Source organism: Amblyraja radiata, chromosome 2 (assembly GCF_010909765.2).
Source record: "Amblyraja radiata isolate CabotCenter1 chromosome 2, sAmbRad1.1.pri, whole genome shotgun sequence".
NCBI classification, from domain to species: Eukaryota; Metazoa; Chordata; class Chondrichthyes; order Rajiformes; family Rajidae; genus Amblyraja; species Amblyraja radiata.
Genome location: NC_045957.1, coordinates 74048496 through 74070072, shown reverse-complemented (window position 1 = coordinate 74070072; position 21577 = coordinate 74048496). Strand labels below are relative to the sequence as shown.

At 43.5% G+C, this 21577-nt stretch overlaps 1 protein-coding gene across 1 annotated transcript in view; it reads left to right on the top strand.

Annotated features, from left to right (window-relative positions):
• LOC116990913 (cadherin-6-like) overlaps positions 1-21577 on the top strand; it is a 222509-nt gene that overhangs the window by 147743 nt on the left and 53189 nt on the right. The window contains exons 6-7 of the mRNA XM_033049068.1: positions 161-348; positions 443-696. Of these exons, the coding sequence (XP_032904959.1) occupies positions 161-348; positions 443-696 (442 nt within the window). The remainder of the gene's footprint in view (positions 1-160; positions 349-442; positions 697-21577) is intronic.

The window sequence follows — 21577 nt, the reverse complement described above, 5'->3', positions numbered from 1 at the left end:
AATTAATTACAATACAATACAATACAATTCATATTTGAATGAATCCAGTTTTTCTCATGTTAACTATTTCCTGCTAAGCCCTTGTTTGTAAAAGATGTAGTAAAGACTTATTGAAGACAAGCCTGCTAGCACCTGTCAAAGGCATTTCTTATCTCTGCAGGTATATACCAAATGAGTGTACAAGAGTCTTCCCAGGAACGTGCGGCTGTTGGCAGAATTAAAGCTTTTGATGCAGATATCGGGGAGAATGCAGAAGTGAATTATCGTATCATTGATGGTGATGGAATGAATATGTTCGACATCATCACAGACAAGGCTTCCCAAGATGGTGTTATTCGTGTGAGAAAGGTGGAGACATGTTCATTAGTTTAACTTTGTGTAGTATTTCACCATTTATTTTGTTTTTGCACCAGAATAATCTGCTTTGTTCTTCTGAACTCAGATGTTGGACTACGAGAGCAGGAAAAGCTACACCTTGAAGGTAGAGGCACAGAACAGTCACCTTGATGCTCGATTCCTCTACCTGGGTCCGTACAAAGACACAGCCACGGTCAGAATTACAGTTGAGGATGTGAATGAACCACCAGTGTTCAGCAGACCCTTTTACATGATGGAGGTGTATGAAGACGCAGATGTGGGGACTATCATTGGCACAGTAACCGCCCAGGATCCTGATGCATCTCGTAACCTCGTTAGGTATGTTTTATTGCCTTGTTAGAGTGCATGCAGCCGATACTATAGTATATTATCACACTTGCCAACTCCTGTGTCTAACTTGTTAGCACTGAGATTACTGCAAGTGCCTTACTTATTCTGATGCTGCAGAAAGTTATGAATTTCTTTTTTTTTTGCATTGTAGCCTCTTTCTTGTGATTATAAGTAGTGTCTCTGGATTCTAGCCATTAATCTACATAAATGTATGTTCAAAGCACTTTTTAAAACATATCATTCTCCCATAAAATCATCCTCTTTTAGTAGCGCTAGTGCATAATGGCAGCAGTCACATATTGTGCTCTGTTTTTAACACTCTGTTCCATTGAATGAGCAGGGTCATGCTAGACCCAGCCTGCTGCCCTTAACTGCACTTGTCTTTTGGGAATGTGAACTAGCTAAGAGGCAACCTCTAAGGAGGAGCAGGCTCTGAGTTGATCACAGCCTTTTGCTGACAAAGGCTTTTGAACTGCGATGGCCAGGGACATTGGTGTTGTACAATACAGAACAGGTTCTTTGGCCCGACTCGTTCATGTTGACCAACATGTTCCATCTAAACTGGGCCAATGGCCCATATCCCTCTAAACCCTTCCTACATATGTACCTTCTATTAGATTCTTATAATGACATTCAAATTAATTCACAGAATTTAAAAAAAGCTTTAAAAATTGAAAATTTGGGAAAATACACTTAGGGAGCAGTCTTGAGCTACTATCTACCTCATTGCTGACCCTCACACTATCTTTAATCGGACTTTACAAGACTTTATCTTACACTAAATATTATTCCATTAAGATCAAAAGTAATAGGAATAGGCCATTAGGCAGTTTGGCGCATCGAGTCTACTCCACCATTTAATCATAGCTGATCTATCTCTCCCTCCTCACCCCATTCTCCTGCAGTCTCCCTATAACCCCTGACCTCTTTATCATGTATCTGTACACTGTTGATGATTCGATTGTAATGGTGTATAGTTTTCCCACTGACTGGTTAGCATGGAACAAAAGCTTTTCATTGTACTTCGATGCATGTGGCAATAAACTAAACTCAACAAATCTAAATGAAACTTAATTAAAAATGTACAAATAATTCACATAACCTATACTTACTTCCCTGCAGGATGAGTGACCCCATTTATTTGAACAGAGTTATAGTCCAAACACCAGGCATAAAGCTGGGAGGGCAGAATAGTGCAGCTTCCCTCGCCAGCTTATCAGTACCTCTGCTCCAATTCCAGGAACGGAGCAGGAGAATGACTGTGTTGGCATCAAGTCTCTAGATCATCCGGGCCTTTGGCTTTTGCCTGAGCAAGCACAGGAGCTTGCCTTGAATGCCTGACCTCTTGTGGTTCCCAGCAGAATTGTTGGCAGGCAGTCAACATTGACTTGGCTCAATGAGTCAAAATTTGGAAGCTCGGTAAAAAGCACAGCCATTACGTAATTGCATATTTAGCACCAGTGATGGAGACACATTTTTCTAATACCAGGAAACGGCTGTGCTTCATGAAAGCTAATCACAAATGACTTTATTTTCACCCCATTGAGGGATGGTATCACTCTGCTGTGAAATATCCCAGTTTCTATTACACATAGTTTTAACAGTTCTATCGTGAGCTGTTCCCAAACCGTGCTATGGTGAACCCCGATAAAATGGCGCATCTGTAGATGTTGGTGAGAGTTGTTGGGGACATGCTGAACTTCCTATGTCTACAAAGGAAGTAGAGGCATTGGTGTGCTTTCTTGGCCATTGCTTCAAATTCAGTGGTCCAGGACGAGTTGCTGGTTATATTTACTCCTAGGTGGAGCAGTGCTATGATGATATAGGATTAATCCCAATTTGCTTGCTCTTTAAGGCAACATCTCTACTAGCTCCAGTGCTGTCCTACTTTCTTCATCATGATGTTTATGAACTTAATTGTGTAAGTGCCCAATGTCTTCTGTATCACCCTGAAAGAATCCCTCCCATTAACCCATGGAAGTGACAGCTTTTTGTGGTTCACAAACATGATTCCAGGGAAGGCCAGAGATAGTAAACTTTACTCTGCCAGACTGTAATCTAGTGTGGCAGTGTAATAGTGGGTAGGACAAGATGTGCGTGGAATTACATGACTACAAGATACAAGATATATTAATTTGTCACATGTGCCAGTTGGCACAGTGAAATGTGATCACCATACAGCCAAACACTAAAGTAAAGGACACACCACACGATAGATTTAAACATAAAACATCCCCACACAGCAGAATCAAAAGTTTCCCACTGTGAGGGAAGGCACCAAAGTCAGTCTCCTCCTCGATGTTCACCCGTGGTCGGGGCCCCTGGAGCCCTCCGCAGTCACCGCTACGGGCAGCCCGCCGCTCAGGCCCGCTCGCCGGGATGTTGGTTCTCCGACGTCGGCACTGGAGGCCAACCTCAGCGGCTTGGACCTCCAAAACGGCCGCTTCCCATCGGAGTCCGCAGCTCCCGAAGTCCCCAGGCCGTGCCGGGCGGAGATTCAACACTGGCGGCCCTCGGCAAAAGACCCCAGGACTACGCGATGTCGGTCAGCGCCGCCCGCGTTGGGAGCTCCTCGAACCACAGCTCCATGATGTCGATGCTGCAGGCCCAACGCTCCGGAGCTCCAAACGGCGATCTAGGTAGGTATCGCCTGCTCCGCGGTGAATCCTGCACCGCGCCGCCGCTGTAGTAGCTCTGGTCCGGTCCCCGGTCTCCAGTAGGAAAGGCCGCTCCGATCCAGCTAGTAGGCCACGAGGAGGGGGGTGGGGCGAGGACGCGACTCGGAGAAATAGTAGCATCCCCGCCAGGAAGTGACTAAGAAACAGTTTCCCCCTTACCCTACCCCCTCCCCCACATAGAAAAGCTAAATTATCCCCAAAACAAACAATTTAGACAAACTAAAATAAAAAAAAGAAGGGAAAAAACGGACAGACTGTAGACAGAGGTGCCTTCAATGCAGCGCTTCACTTCTTCCTGTCAACTAAATATGTTACTGAGATTTAAGTACATCTTCAGAATGGATTATAGAACATAGAACAGTATAGTACTGGGACAGACCCTTCGGCCCACAATGTCTCTGCCGAGCATGATGCCAAGAGAAATTAATCTCAACGGGCAGCATGATCAACATGATCCATATCCTTCTATTCACTGCATATCCATGTGCCTATCCAAAAGCCTCTTAAAGTACAAAGCTTAACCCATTTAGGAAGATAAGGCTAAACCTAGTTTCAAAAAATAGTAGCACATATTTCCTGCACATATAACAAAACTCTTGGATAACTGGATTTTTGTAGATCTTTAGGCTATGAAATTTCATAAGCTTGAAATGTGGTGTAATTCTGATTTCCAAATTGAACCATAATTGACTCATCTGAAATCTGAGTTAGTACAATAGAAATTCTTCCAGATTAAATTATGCATTTTAAATCAATTTCCACACTATCTATGTGTTTTCAGTGCCATGTTAATAAAATCCTTCTGAAAACATCATGTTTTAATTGCTCAATATTCAGAATAATTTGATGTCTGTATTCTGTGGTCCACTAATCTGCTTGTGCCAACACTTCACAGCACAGACTGGGACATCAAACACATCCCGTACTACTCTATGAACAAAAGTGCTGATCCCACGAAGATAAACATTCCCTTTGAGATGGTCTCATTAGTTAAGCAAATCAGCCTTCATCACAATTTTAGCTGGCAGGTCAAGTTTTATGAGATTGCTGGAAAGAGTTGCATTTTACCCAATGTTTCAAGAAATAGATAGGATATGGGGATTCCAAATGCAGAATATGAACCTCCAGTTTCACTTGAATATCCCCTTTTCCAAACTAACACCTTCATTCAGAATCGGCTTGATGGTTGGAAGCAGAAGGTGGTGGGAGAAGGTTGTTTTTCGGACTGGAGACCTGTGATTAATGGTGTGCCATAGGGGTCAACGTTGTGCTCATTATTGTTCATCTTTTATTTAAACAATTTGGATGAAAATGTACAAAAGTTTAATATGTTTGCAGATGAAACTAAATAGGAGATATCGTAGATAGTTATCAAAAATGACAGCAGGATCCGGATCAGCTAGGTAATTGGGCCGAGGAATGACTAATGATGACCAACTCGGATAAGTGCAAGGTGTTGCATTTTGGGAAGTCAAAACAGAGTAGGACTTTCACAGTGCATGGCAGGCCCCTAGCGAGTGCTGTAGAACAGAGGGACTCAGAGGGCGGTAGAGGCTGATTCTCTGGATGCTTTCAAGAGAGAGCTAGACAGAGCTCTTAAAGATAGCGGAGTCAAGGGATATGGGGAGAAGGCAGGAACGGGATACTGATTGTGGATGATCAGCCATGGCCACATTGAATGGCAGTGCTGGCTTGGGGAGCGAATGGCCTACTCCTGCACTTATTGTCCATTGACTTAAGAGTACAAGTGTGTAGGAAGGAACTGCAGATGCTGGTTTACACCGAAGATAGACACAAAATACTGGAATAACTCAGCAGGACAGCCAGCATCTCTGGATGGAAGGAATGGGTGATGTTCGGGTCGAGACCCATCTTGACATGAAATGTCACCCATTCCTTCTATCCAGGGATGCTGCCTGTCGCGCTGAGTTACTCCAGCATTTTGTGTCTGACTTAAGGGCCTGTCCCACTTTTTAGGCAAATGCAGGAGACTCTGCGCTCGCCTCATGATCACCGCATAGTCGCCACATGTTCGATGGTGGTCTCTGGTGAGTCTCCTACATGGGTCGCGAGGAGTTCCCGCATTCTGGGAACTAGTCTCGGCCTCGGTATGGTCACAGCAAATTTTTCAACATGTTGAAACATTTTCTGCGACCAAAAATTGGTCGTCATGGAGAAAAGCGATAATCCTGTAGTCGTAGGTGCAGTGATAGTGGGGACGCCATATCATTGTAGGTAGTCGAGGTAGCAGTAAGTAGTTTTAGTTAATCTCCTTTGCTGACCGGGCATTTTAATTGGCTCATTGGGGGGAAAAAACGTAAGCACGAGTTTTCAGAACCAAGGAAAACCGACCGGTAATGTTAAATGCCCGCAAAACTTCACAGCTGTGTATCTCTGGCTTATTAAAAGTTGTCTGGCTTCTTAAAAGTGTCTCCACTCTTTCTCAGTACAGTGCAGTTCAGTACAGTTTTATTTGTCATATGTAGGTTAACACAGGGTCAACGGTACAATGAAATGTGTTTGACAAGACAACGGGTCACCTCAGCAATGATATTACAAAGATAAAATTAAGGTAAAAAAAAAGATAAGATAAAAGTGACATTGGTAGGTAAAAAACAATAATAAATAAAATAACATATATGATGTGTTTATGAGTTCAGAAGCCTGATGGCATGATGATAAAAACTGTTCTTAAGTCTGGTGGTCTGTGCAGCCATGCTCCTGTATCATCTGCCTGACGGCAACAAGGAGCACCGTCTGCGTGCTGGGTGGCTGTGGTCCTTGATGATGCTGTGTGCCTTCCACAGGCACCGCCGGTGGAAAATATCCTGAATGGCCGGGATGCACTGATGGACTGTGCCGCCTTCACCACTCTCTGTAGTGATTTGCGGCTGTGGGCTGAACAGTTCCCGTACCGACTGTGATGCAGCCCCCTTCTCCCCCTTCTCCCCCCTCCTCCCCTCTTCTCCCCCCTTCTCCCCCTCACCCCCCCCGCTCTTTTAAAGGACTTACCGTACACTGTGTTAGCCGTCTTTAACCTTCCTGTTCATCGTGGTGTGTGTCTGTGTCACCTTGGCTTTGCACCGTGTGAATTTCAGACAGCGCTCCCCTGCTTTCCCTGGCCCCTGCCTTTGTGATGTGTTCCGCTCTGACGGTCGCCGTTCCAGTTCGCGGTTTTTCAGGCGAGTGCCGCGAGTTTGAAGATCGCCGACAGTCCGCAGAAAAGTCGCCTAAGTGGGACAGGCCCTTTAGGAGTACAAGTAGATAGTTTCCTGAATGTGGCTTCAAGGTAGACAGGGTGGTGAAGAAGTTTATTGCATGCTGGCCTTCATTAGTCAGGGGATTGAGTATGGAAGTTAAGATGTTATTATCACAGTTGTTATTAAGATGGTATTATCACAATACGTTGTCACGCAACACTTGAGTTAGATATAGCTCTTATGGCTAACGGAATCAAGGGATATGGGGAGAAAGCAGGAACGGGGTACTGATTTAGAATGATCAGCCATGATCATATTGAATGGTGGTGTTAGCTCGAAGGGCCGAATGGCCTACTCCTGCACCTATTTTCAATGTTACTACGTTTCTATTGTGTACTGTTTTGGTCACCCTGCTGTAGGAAATATATTATTAAGCTGGAAAGGGTACAAAGAAGATTTACCAGAATGTTGCCAGGACTCGAGGAACTGAGTTGTAGGGATTGGATGTGCAGGCTCAGACTTTATTCCTTTGGGCGTAAGAAATGGAGAGGTGACCTTACAGATGTGTATTAAAATCTTCTTATTGTTACCTTGATCAGATCTAGGTAGTGATCAGATCTAGGTAGTAGTTAGGACCAAAGGTACACAAAATTGCTGGGGAAACTCAGCGGGTGCAGCAGCATCTATGGAGCGAAGGAAATAGGCGATGTTTCGGGCCGAAACCCTTCTTCAGACTGATGGGGGGTGGGGAAAGAAAGAAGGAAAAGGGGAGGAGGAGGAGCCCGAGGGCGGGCGGATGGGAGGGTGGGAGGAGACAGCTAGAGGGTTAAGGAAGTAGTTAGGACCAAGCTGGAATTAAATCCATTATATAGAGAAATACCTAACCTATGCATAACACGTCTCCCTTCATAAACTTATCAAGTGTGAAATTCAGGCCACAACCAATTCTCATGGTTGATCCCCATCAAACTCACAGCCTTGAAAAACCAGATGCAGCAAATATCAGAGTGCAGCCTTGTGTCTTCTGGTTAATGTTAGATGATGTGTTGTTCCAGGTTCAATAATTGAATTAGATATGCAGGTTATTCCTATTGATCCCCACCATTTCACAGAAGAAAAGTCCAGGAACCCCAGGAAGAAAAGTAAATTTTCAATTAGAAATAATGGTATTCGTGCTGGAAGGAAATCAATAGAGCTTGGAGAAACAGAATTCTCCTGACGAACCCAACTGAACGATGTGAAAGTGCCTGAATGAATAATGTTAATTATTCAGGAAACAGCAGCATGTGTGTTGAATTCTTATCAGGGACCACCCAGAAATCATTGCTTTGAGGATAGAACGATTATTGCTCGAGGGGAAATATTCTTTACAGGCAAAGTGTTCTTTAATGAATCTTAAACCAGTGATAAGGCAAGAGTGAAAGAGGAGTAAAATAACACAAATATCATGGACATAAACACTCAAACCTTGAGCCAATTATTTGGCTGTAGCTTTGAGTGAGAGAAAGAATCAAGAAAGAAGCGGATAAAAATTCATCCTCGGTCGCTAGAATGAGACACACAGCATTCATGCTTTATACTTCATTTCCAGATTTAGGCTCTGTTTGAATGGAAACTAAAAACCAATATTTTGCAGATCCACCACTAAGTTGTAAGGTTTACATATGTGACTAAAGTGAATGTGTCTGACATTAATAACTTAAATTAACATAATGTCTTTTACAATCCAACATTCAACAAATTAAGACATTTTAAAATGCAGTTGCTATTACAATGTAAAAAATGTCGTGGTCAGTCTGTGAGGGAAAGCTTTTCTTCTTCACAGCATTATTCCATGCAATGAGAATCTGCTCTTATTCCAGGGTGGTAAAGGATTTGAAAAAGTGGCTGAGTGCCAGTCTGTATATGATTCAAAGGTGCATGCAGGTACACCAGGCAGTGAAGAAAGCGAATGGCATGTTGGCCTTCAAAACAAGAATAGTTGAGTATATGAGCAAAGAGGTCCTTCTGCAGTTATACAGAGCCCTAGTGAGACCACAGCTGTGCAGTTTTGATCTCCAAATTTGAGGAAGGACATTCTTGCTATTGAGGGAGTGCAGCATAGGTTCACAAGGTTAATTTCCGGGATGGCGGGACTGTTATATGCTGAGAGAATGGAGTGGCTGGGCTTTTATACTCTGGAATTTAGAAGGATGAGGGGGAATCTTATTGAAACATATAAGATTATTAAGGGTTTGGACCATGCTAGAGGCAGGAAACATGTTCCCGATGTTGGGGGAGTCCAGAACCAGGGCCCACAGTTTAAGAATAAGGGGTAAGCCATTTAGAATGGAGATGAGGAAACACTTTTTCACACAGAGAGTTGTGAGTCTGTGGCATTCTCTGCCTCAGAGGGTGGTGGAGGCCTGTTCTCTGGATACTGTCAAGAGAGAGGTAGATAGGGGTCTTAAAGATAGCAGAGTCAGGGGATATGGGGAGAAGGCAGGAATGGGGTGCTAATTGGGGATGATCAGCCATGATCACATTGAATGGCAGTGCTGGCTCGAAGGGCCAAAAAGCCTACTCATGCACCTATTGTCTATCGTCTATTGTCTATTGCCATGGCACCGTGAAAACAGGATGTAAACCTTGTAAACAGTTGGAAAACTCCGCAGGTTTTATTTAGGACAAGTGGGAAGATAATTAATTTCGAGGACAGAAGGCCTCCGCAGAGCTGAGTCAGAGACTGAGGTGAAAGGTGCAGGGGGATAAAAGGGAGATTGGAGGGAACATAGTGAGGCTCTGTGGGACAGAAGTCATGAAGAGGTTACGAAGGAGGAATGGGGCTTGGAGAAAGCCCAGTAGAGTTGAGGCTGCATGGTGTGATTCAGAGATGAGGGCAATGTCACCTTTGGGTGAGACAGACAAAGGCGTGTGATGGAGGCTGTGCTAAGGAGCAAGGTTGCCACCTGTCAGTCACATTCAATACAGCCATCCAAATCCACCATAAATGATGAGAGGGATAGACAGAGTTGACGTGGATAAGCTTTTCCCATTGAGAGTAGGGAAGATTCAAACAAGAGGACATGACTTGAGAATTAAGGGACAGAAGTTTAGGGATAACATGAGGGGGAACGTCTTTACTCAGAGAGTGGTAGCTGTGTGGAATGAGCTTCCAGTGGAAGTGGTGGAGGCAGGTTCGATTTTATCATTTAAAAATAAATTGGATAGGTATATGGACGGGAAAGGAATGGACGGTTATGGTCTGAGTGCAGGTAGATGGGACTAGGGGAGAATGAGTGTCTGGCACGGACTAGAAGGGCCGAGTTGGCCTGTTTCCGTACTGTAATTGTTATATGGTTATATGGTTATCCATGACTTCTACCTCTGAGATGGACACCGGAGCATTAGCAAACAACATGACCAAAAGGTTGGTTAAAGAGGATATATTTAAAATAAATTAGGGTAAATTCCAATGCCTGCAGTCTTTGACCGCTGAAAGCATGGTGACCATGGTGACCATGGTGACCGATGATGCAGTGATTCAATGTGGGATTTCCTGAAAGGTGAATGCAAAAGAATGGAGAGACAGGAGGAATCAATAATGAGGAAAGATATAGAAAATATAGAGAAGACTTTAAACTTCAGGACGGGTGTCAGGGGTTATGGGGAGAAGGCAGGAGAATGGGGTTGGGAGGGATAGATCAGACATGATTGAATGACGGAGTAGACTTGATTGGCTAATTCTGCTCTTAATACATATGACCTTATGACGGACAGACATACACACACACACATAGACACAGACACACACTTCTCAAATACTATGTAAGTTGTTGATTTTGTTTTTTTTTTGCATTTTGAGCACACGTTCCTGTTTTCCGATGTTGCAGACAACACTGAAGAGCCACAGAATGTCAGCAGAAGTCCCACGCGCTCTGCGTCATATTCACCATCTGTTGCAAACACCACCTCAGCTGCAGCAGCCCCCAAGGGATTGGAACGAAAGCCTAAGGAATCAGCTTTGAAAGAGGATTCACTGCAGTTTATAAATCAGACCCCACACAGATCTATAGATCAGGCGCCGTGTGAGATTCCAGCACCAGTCCAGGCCCAAGGTGGGCAAGTGAAAGTGTTTCCATCTCTCACGGACATGCAGAGACTCACACATCTACTCCTTCCTTTGGAAAATGATGGTAGATAACAGCAGGAAGTAAGCAGGTCCTGTCATCTATCACAGGAGAGGCAATGGAAACAGTTAAAGATAAATAGATGAACATAATACATACTAATCCAACCAAATGAGCATCACTGGGACAAAGCAAAAACAGCAAAACATTAGAGCGGGGCACAGAATAGGCGATACGAAATGAAAATTGGTTCATCGGCAGCAGGTCAGGCAGCATCTGCTCAGAGAGAAAACATTTCAGGGCAGTGGGGTTTCAACAGAAAATAAGCTGTTGATTTCATTTCACATGATGTTTGACTAGAGATTTGTTTTAAACTGGTACAGAATACAATATCAAAATTTAAAGGAAATGAAAAACTGGAGATGCTGGAATTATGAAATCAAAACTAAAAAATCCAAGGAATATTTGTCTGGTCAAGTTGCATCTGTGGAAAGAAAAACATGGTTAATATTTCAGGTCAAATGTATTTCCATCAGAACTCAAACCTGCTGAGTATTTCCACTACTTTTTTATCAAAGTTCAAAGGACAGAGATGGTCAATATCACGTCAAGGGGATTCCAGAACCAAGGGCCACAGTTTAAGAATAAGGGGTAAGCCATTTATAATGGCGATGAGGAGAAACGTTTTCACACAGAGAGTTGTGAGTCTGTGGAATTTTTCTTGATCGTATTTGGCTTGGCTGCATGGACACTTCTGCAGGCAAATCCTTTTGAAATTGTCTATATCTTTCTCTGCTCATAGTTGGGACTGCCATTCTCTTCCTCGTTAGGCAACTTGTACATTGCAAAGTAGCGATGAATGCAGCAGATAAGGATGATCTCAGAGACAATGATGGAACTATAATATAAGGCATCCCTCACTTGTCGAGTAATAATGGAACATGCTGGGAATACCGAGAAAGTCTAGAGTATCTCTGGGAAGAGAAAGAGTTGATGCTTCAGGTCGAAATCCCTTCATCAGAACTGAGAAAAGAAAGAAATATGTTTATCGAAGTAGCGGAGAAGGTGGAGAGAATAATGGTTGGAACAAAAGGAAATAATCCAGAGGTTCAATCAATCAACCTTTATTGTCATCTTGCAAAGCAACAGTGTACAGTGCAAAAATGAGAAGACGTTTCCCAGGAAATACCGGAGCATCGCACATAAAACTTAAACATTTCACCCATAATAAAAACTCCAGTCCCTGATTAAACAGTACAAATAGTTAAAAAGTGCAGGTAAAATGCACTAAAAATTTATTTCAAACGTTGTGATTGTGTTCCAAGTAACTGGATGTCTTCTGTATTATCTCCAGCCAGGTGCTCTCCCTAACTTGTGCACCAATGATATTTACTTGAACCTTGGTTATAGCAGAAGCATCCTAGCAAGTTGCTTTCAGCTTAACTGTGGTGAAGTGATACCATGGTCAATTTGTGAATGGCATAATACCCATTTTAAGAGACTATGTAAACGGCACGTTATTTTTCCAAACTTCTAATGTTTACCACGGCGTGGCAATGGCCTGCTGATGTAAATACTGTATGGGAGAGGAACTGATTAAACAAGTTCTGCAGGATATCCCATTTATAACTTTGTTGGCAGATTTAGACTTTAAACTTTAGAGTGACAGCATGAAAACATACTCTTAAGCCCACCGTGTCCGCACCGGCCAGCTACCACCCCTTACACTAGCACTATCCTACACATTAGGGAGAATTTACAGTACTGAAGCCAATTAATCTACAAACCTGTACGTCTTAGAGGTATGGGAGGAAGCTACAGAGAAAGCCCACATGGTCACAGGGAGAACGCACAAACTCCATATAGACACCACCCATAGTCATGATCTAACCCGGGTCTCTGGACAGGTGGTCATTCTGGATGAAATAAGATGTGGTTGGAGAAGGAGATGGTCTTAATCATCAATAGCCATCCCTATGATTATGAGATAGGGTCAACGTGAAAGGGCAATTAAAGTGGATGGAAGCTTGTGTGGAACATGGGTACTGGCATAGAGAAGGTCTGTTACTATTGCCATGCTTATTAAGTCAAAACTGCAATAATTTGCATCCATGTGGCAGCAAGGCATCCAAAACTTTGTCAAAGGATTTCTGACACCAATCCACAGAAAGAGAAATTGGGACAGACGCTTGCACAAAGAAAAAGATTTTGAGGTGTGCCCTAAAGAAGGGAGAGCACGAAACAAGGTAAAGTGGTTTCAGGGAACATCAGAGCTTACAACCTCGGCAGTGAAGAAGCGGCATTCGATTTGGACACAAATGGTGGAGTGATTAAATTCTGACGATTAAGAATTAGAGGAGTGCACAGATTTCAGAAGTTTGTAAAATCTGGAAGTGGTTGTATAGATAGGGAGGACCGAGGATACGAAGAGACTCAAAAACGGAGCAGAGATTTTTTTTAAGTTGTGATGCTGTTGGAGCGGGAAACATTGTTCATCAATGGCAAGGGTTTAATGTGAGTTATGATTAGCGACCAGTGCCCTGGATGAGCACAGGTTTATGTAGTTGTTAGATGTAATGTGTGTTTGTAGTTGCCCTGCTAGCAGATGGCAGAAATCTCCGAGCTGCCATTCGCCTGCAGAGACTGTTACCCTCGCTAATTGCTTCATAGGTCACAATCACCTGCAAATGCAGCTTATACCATATGGCAAGCACAGACAGCCTGTTTGCGATGCCAACTGATCTCCCTGGCATTCCTGATTTAATCCCCTTCACACTCAACCATTAAGACTTGTGCAGGGCTGCTGTAAAAACAAATGTCATGGCCTTCTGGTAAAAACGCTGTCAGAGGATAATGAAATTAAAACAGACAATGCTGGAAGCAGTCAGCAGGTCCATCAATCTTTGGAGAGTTTAGATGCTAATATCAGCAACTTTTTCTGTTATTTCTGATTTTTGATTGCTAGCGGTAGAATAGCGGTAGAATTTCATTCTAAACCTGCAATATAATAGCAACTGTGTGGTGATCCATCTCCATAATTTACCTACCCTGACAATATCTATATTCTGTGTTTAGCATTTAGGTTAGAAATACAGCGTAGAAATAGGCCCTTCAGCCCAACGAGTCTGCACCGACCACTGATCACTCCGTACACTAGCACTATCCTACATACTAGCGACAATTTACAATTTTTACCAACTCACTTAACCTACAAACCTGTAAGTCTTTAGAATATGGGAGGAAACCAGTTGTCTCTACCAAGATACCTCATCATTTACTTTACTTTAGCAACTGTGTGGGTACCCACCTCCATAATCCCTGACAACAGCTATATTCTGTGTTTAGCATTTAGTTTAGAGATATATCGCAGAAACAGGCCCTTTAACTCAGCGAGTCCACACCGACTATCAATCGCCCCTTACACTAACCAACACATTAGGGAAATTGGCCATTTTTACCAAAGCCAATTAACCTACAACCGGTACATCGTTGGAGTGTGGGAGGAAACCGGAACACCCGAAGAAAACCCACAGGGAGAGAGTACAAACTCCGTACAGACAGCACCAGCAATCAGGTCAAACCCAGTTCTCTGGCGTTGTAAGGCAGCAACTCTATCACTGCACCACCATTCTACCTCTTATTATTTCACTTTTATTGTATGTAAGTTTCTATTCCTTTAAGAACTCCTTTTTTACTGCTGGGTTTTATTACCCTGTCTTGATGAGTAACCTTTGAGGACCGTTTTCATAAATTGCTTTGAGGCTTGAGAAATTACTCAAATGACGTCTTTAAAATGATAAAGTGAATCAATAGATCAGTTCCTGAGTAGCTTTTCCCATGGGTGGTAGATTCCAGAATATGATTTGTGATCTTCAGTGCAGAGCAGTCATTTCACTGTGTCGTAAGGAAGTATTTTGTCCCCCAAAGTTTGCTAGACATCTGTAACCTACGCCTTCAAAGCACAGTGCTGTTATAAAACTGCAGCCCATGGAGCTCTGGTATGTCTGGATTCCATGAGAAAAAGAGCAAAGCCCGGTTGCTGGAATAAGGGAGGGGGAGCAATCAGTCAAGGTGGAAATAAACAACAGATCAGCCTCGAGGGGTGGAGTTGCCTAAGCTGGGTCATGGAGGTATACATTTGTGATGGGTCATGGTTAACCTGAAAATTGGGCTGCAGATGATATTAGGTATGGTGGGTCTATCACACATTGCCTGCCCACTCTGCTTTCATTGATGAGAATCAAACTGCAGAAGGTGCTACTGCATGTATCAGAAGTGGGGACCTAGGATCCTTTTGGAGGAGAGAATACATTTCTTGTTACCATTGCAGGATCCCAAGAGTCAGCCTACTTGGTTGCAATCAAAAACTAAGGGACCAACAATAGCAGAACAACAAGGTCAAATGTTCACTTACAGATCATTCAGGTTTTTCCAGAAAATGTAATGGTCATGGGAGAACTAAATCACCCAGTCTGCTTGCCCAGTCAACTTTACAGTAAAGGGAACTTGACCAAGTTACTAACGGCAAGAATGGAGTAGAAGCACTTGAAATAGATCAAATAAGCCAAATCATTGAAATCAAGTCCTATAGCTCTCACCATTGATCATGGTAAAACAATCTGGTCACTGGGTGCAGCAAATTGGTATTGCAGCACCTAATACAAGTGTAGCACAAACTTCACAGCTATAATCAACCATGAACTTGGTCACTTCAAGTAATGCTCAAACATGAGCAGGTTTACAGAACTACAATGTACATGACTCCAGAAAAAGAGGAAAATGTACCCAGTTTGGCCCTGTTTGGAGCCATGTGTCAACTCCGATAATGCAAACACCAAGTATCACAACATGTGGAAATTCTATCTGTCCCCTTTGTTATGATGGATGAGTCTGGCCACATTGCCTCAGAATAGCAGCACGATGGCACAAAGGTAGAGCTGCTGCCTTACAATGCCAGACCCGGGTTCTATCCTGACTACGGGTGCTGTCTGTATGGAGTTTGTACGTTCTGCCCGTGATCGGAGTGGGTTTTCTCTGGGTGCTCCAGTTTCCTCCCACACTCCAAAGACATGTAGGTCTGTAGGTTAATTGGTTTGGTAAAATTGTAAATTGTCCCTAGTGTGTAGGATAATGTGTGTGTGCGGGGATCGCGGGTCGGCGCAGACTCAGATGGCCATAGGATCTGTTTCCACACTGTATCTCTAAACTAAATAAAGCTAATGTTTATTTTTGTTAGACTACTCCACATCTCCTCTCCTGTATAAAACACTGGATCCTGAATGTCACACTTTGTTACAAATCCATCAGAAAGTGGAGATAGATAGATAGATAGATAGATAGATAGATAGATAGATAGATAGATAGATAGATAGATAGATAGATAGATAGATAGATAGATAGATAGATAGATAGATAGATAGATAGATAGATAGATAGATAGATAGATAGATAGATAGATAGATAGATAGATAGATAGATAGATAGATAGATAGATAGATATAATTTATTGCCACACAACCAGGGTCAGTGGAAATTTGGGTTGTCAGCAGCAGTACAATAATAAAGAACACACAATAAAACTGTAACACAAACATCCACCACAGCATTCATCACTGTGGTGGAAGGCACAACAATTTGGCCAGTCCTCCTCCATTTCCCCCCCGTGTACAGGACCAGAGTCCAGAGTCAGTCCAGGATCGGCTCTTCCTCACCGGAGACCGTGGCTTTAAGATGGTGTAGGCCGGCGGTCAAGATTTAAAGTCCCCGCCGCAGCCAGAAGCACCGCAGACTGCAGGGCCGGCGGTCGAAGCTCCCCTCCAGGGGTGATGGTAAGTCCATGCCGGCCCCGCGGTAGAAGTTGGCTGCGGGCCGGCAGTGATGGCTTCTTCTTCCCCCGGGTCCCCCACGAGGGATCCCGGGCTGTAGACGCCGCACCAGCTGGAGCTCTGCAGACCGCGGCTTCAGGCTGCCGGCTGCCCCGGGCCAGCGAAACGGAGCGCTCCCCTCCAGCGAGCCCCAGCGAGGGCTCACCTGCTCCACATCGAGAGTCCACGCTGCGCCCGCCGCTGAAGCCCCGGGCGTGTCTCCGGGAAAGGCCGCGCCGATCCTTGATGTTAGGCCACGGGGGAGGCGACCTGGAAAAAGTCGCCTCTCCATGGAGGAGGCGACCAAAGCGGTTTCCCCCTTACCCCCCCACACCACCCCCCACACAAAACACACGAAGGAACATTAAATACATACTTTAAAACATACTAAAAAATAGAAAAAAATTGAAAAAACTGACGCGCTGCTGACATGGCTGCACACAGAGGAGCGCCCCCTGTCATCACAGCCCTGCAGGAAAAGGAAATGCTGGATCTAGGAGGGTAGTTTCCAAAGCAGACTGTCGAGGTCTGTTGGCAGGATGCCTCTTAATCATAGCTTTCAAACAAGTATCAAGTCCTGGTTTAGTTGGTGTTGGATAAGCCTCTTACCATCAGATCGCTCGTGTATATCAGCAAAATGACCTTGCAGAATGCTGCCCTAAAGCTGGCTGTCCTAGAAATGAGATAATTGGCCTTCTGCTGAGTCAGTGCAGCTTTGACAATAGGGTCAGGTAAAAGATATCAAGATATTTGATGAGGGACATCCTAAACAACTATATGACACAGGACACGCAGAGAAACAAATGGTAATTGCTGATCGAAGGAGGCGTTCTGGTCTGTCCGAGACTCACTGTTTTCTTAAGCGAGGTGTTGAACAAGGGGTCACAGTTGCAGAACAAGGGGTCACAGTTTAAGGATATGGGGAAATCTTTTAGGACCGAGATGAGAAAAACATTTTTCACACAGAGAGTGGTGAATCTCTGGAATTCTCTGCCACAGAAGGTAGTTGAGGCCAGTTCATTGGCTATATTTAAGAGGGAGTTAGATGTGGCCCTTGTGGCTAAAGGGATTAGGGGGTATGGAGAGAAGGCAGGTACAGGATACTGAGTTGGATGATCAGCCATGATCATATTGAATGGCGGTGCAGGCTCGAAGGACCGAATGGCCTACTCCTGCACCTATTTTCTATGTTTCTATGTTTCTATGTTGTCTACAGCTAAGTCATAGAATCAGAGTCATAAAGTGATACAGTGTGGAAACAGGCCCTTATGCCCAACTTGCCCACACTGGCCAACAGGTCCCAGCTACACTGGCCAACAGGTCCCAGCTACACTGGTCCTACCTGCCTGCGTTTGGTCCATATCCTTCAAACTTGTCCTATCCATGTACCTGTCTAACTGTTTCTTAAACGTTGGGATAGTCCCAGACTCAACTATCTCCTCTGGCAGCTTGTTCCATACACCCACCACCCGTTGTGTGAAAAAGTCAATCCCCTCAGATTCCTATTAAATCCTTTCCCCTTCACCTTGAACCTATGTCCTCGGGTCCTTGATTCCCCTACTCTGGGCAAGAGATTCTGTGCATCTACCTGATCTATTCCTCTCAAGTGCTGCAAACTGACATGGCCTGAGGTCTAGGACCATGTGCTGAAGGATGGACTGCAGCTGGGTGCAACCACTGCAAAAGCTTTATAGTGAAGGGCCACAGTTTTGAACCTCCTGCCTCAGCACACAAACTAGTTGAAATCTGTATTAAAACCTGGTGAACTATTTGCTTTAAAGTTGTACAAGAATCATAAATGATGACATGTTAATGTTAAGTAGCTAGAAGAACAAGATTTTACATGAAAATGGTGAGTTGAATAATTTTTACTGCATACTTTAAAATGTTCATGAATAATATATATTCAGAAATACAACTTTAAAAAATCATGCCTTTCTGAATATTAGCATCAATTAGCAGTTTAGTTTATTACGGTCAAGTATACAGTGAAAGGCTTTGCTTTGCATCCTATCCAGTTGAATCATGCCATGTACAATCATACACGTCAAAGGGTGGAGTGATTATAGTGGATAAAAATCGACCCTCTTTTGGGACAGTACGCAAAGAGTCCCCACACGCCGGTGCCATTTTGTATTTATCAAGTCTCATATCTCTAAAAATATCATGTCTGATCTTGACTATATTTTTCATTTATGACCCGGTGTCCAGACGACACTGGGTGAATATGGGGATATGGATGTGGTAGGGGCTGGCCTGGCCCAGCGCAATGCTGTGGGTTCCTTCTTGGCAGCTGTTGTAGGCTGCACTCGATGTGCTCGCATGCCCAGCTACTGTAGTCCACGTCATCCTCCTGTTCCCGTAACATGACCAGTGGCCCTTCAACCGCCACGGCGCTTCCGTGCGCTGAAATCACTGTGGTCAGTTTCAGGAACAGTATAAATCTTCCCAAAAATGACAGCAAGACTTTAGGCTGCTTTCTGCGAGATGCGGGAGCATTGCATGTAAGTACAGGTCTTGCACAAGGGATAGGGTCCATTTTACTTATTAGGGAGACATGGAATATGAGAGCAAGGTGATTATACTAGAATACAAAAGAAAGGCTGTTCGAACTACTCTCTAGCAGGAGAGTAGTTTGAATTGTTCTGGTTATGAGAAGGATAGATTAACCCTTTAGGTGAAACCAAGATGTATACTGATGTTGTCAGGATTGGAGAGCTTTAGCAATGAATAGTTGATTGATGTTGATTTCCATGGAACAGAGAAAGCAAAAGAGCTATACAAATGGAGTAGGGTGGTACAGTGGCGCAGTGGTAGAGTCGCTGCCCTACAACGACAGAGACCCAGTTTCAATATGACTATGGATGCTGTCTATACGGAGTGTGTACATTCTCGCTGTGACCGCTTGGGTTATCTTCGAGTGCTCCGGTTTCCTCCCACACGACGTAACTGTTGTAGGTTAATTGGATTCGGTAAAAATTGCAAATTGTCCCTAATGTGTGGGTTAGTGTACGAGGTGATTGCTGGTTGGTGCGGACGTGCTGAGTTGAAGGGCTTATTTCCTCGCTGTATCTCTAAAGTAAAGTAAATGATGAGGAGTTTTGGCAGAGACACCAGGATAGATATATTTACCTTACAAATTGTTAATAGCCATGGGAGCTCTGTTTCCATGCTTTCTAATTTTAGTAACCAGCAGCATGGATTAAAAGTAATTGACCGATAGATTTGTGGAAGTTGAGGAGAATTTCAAATGCACACTTGGAGAGGTAGACATTGGAATTTAAGGTATAAACCTATCAGACATAAACAAGTGGTTAGACATGCACCTGATTTGCCTTAACCTACAAAGCTATAATGCCTGTAATTATGGAGTTATTGATAAACCTAATTTGAGTATAGGAGCAGGGAGGTTCTACTGCAGTTGTACAGGGTCTTGGTGAGACCACACCTGGAGTATTGCGTACAGTTTTGGTCTCCAAATCTGAGGAAGGACATTATAGCCATAGAGGGAGTGCAGGGAAGGTTCACCAGACTGATTCCTGGGATGTCAGGACTTTCATATGAAGAAAGACTGGATAGACTTGGCTTATACTCGCTAGAATTTAGGAGATTGAGAGGGGATCTTATAGAAACGTACAAAATTCTTATGGTGTTGGACAGGCTAGATGCAGGAAGATTGTTCCCGATGTTGGGGAAGTCCAGGACAAGGGGTCACAGCTTAAGGATAAGGGGGAAATCCTTTAGGACCGAGATGAGAAGAAACTTTTTCACACAGAGAGTGGTGAATCTCTGGAACTCTCTGCCACAGAGGGTAAAGGGATCAGGGGGTATGGAGAGAAGGCAGGTACGGGATACTGAGTTGGATAATCAGCCATGATCATATTGAATGGCGGTGCAGGCTCGAAGGGCCGAATGGCCTACTCCTGCACCTATTTTCTATGTATCTATGTAACCCATAAAAGCCAAAGGATATGATTGGAACGTGCTTAATCATGCACTGTAATAATTTTAAAAGCATAGAGATTGAAACATGAAAGAAACTAAGCAGCTGAGAGCTCGATTTTTGAAAAATTAAGCAGCTGCATAACTTTGCATCTCTTCAGTTCATACCTTCCTACTAATCCTTTTAAACAATGTTTAAACATTGAGTACTGATGACATCAGTGGAGAACATTGCTGGAGCAGAGTTGCTGAGCTTGATCTTGGGAGACAGCTGAATTGGCAGATGTAAAGATGAAGCTGAAACCTTCTTGTCTCTGTGATTATATCTCTATTGACGTTAATTCAGCCTCTTTGCACACTTAGCAAGAACTCTGAGCCAGTTTCACAGCGATGGGCATTGGTCTTCGGTGCTTAAAGGAATGTTTGCTACAAATAATTAATCAGAATTTAGAAAGTAAAGGGCTGAAATGGTTGCCTAGTTTAATGTTAATTAGTTTATCAATTTAATTCTGAAAAAGCACCTTTGTGCAGACTAAATTGGCTGATGTTTCTATCTTTTCTATCTTATCTATGTATTCTTGGCCAATATACTTAGTTAAGGGGTTATAATATGTTTAAAAAAATGTATTAAACTAATGCACTAATCTTCAGGGACAGGGAGACATGATGACTGGTGGCAGGCTTCTGCAGATGAAGCTCTCGCATGTCTCCCTCACACAATCTTCAGGCAGAACAAAGAGCAACCTTAAATAGACCTGCCAGGTTCCCAACCACAAATCAGTTGAAAGACAACTTGGTACTTGAAACAGACCGATGTCCTGGTTGGAAGAGACAAGGCAGGCATGTCTGGTCAAACCTCCATTACCAGAGTGTGTATCCCACACACCTTCACAACCCACCATTAAAATGCACTGTTCATTGATGGGTTAGTCGATTCTATGGAATTAACGTTTAAGGTCGATAAGCTTACATTTGAACTCTGTGATAGATTTCTAATGAAAGATTATCAACCCGAAGAGTTACGTTCCTTTCTTTGTAGATATTGGATAACATGGTTGATATCTCATTGTTGATAG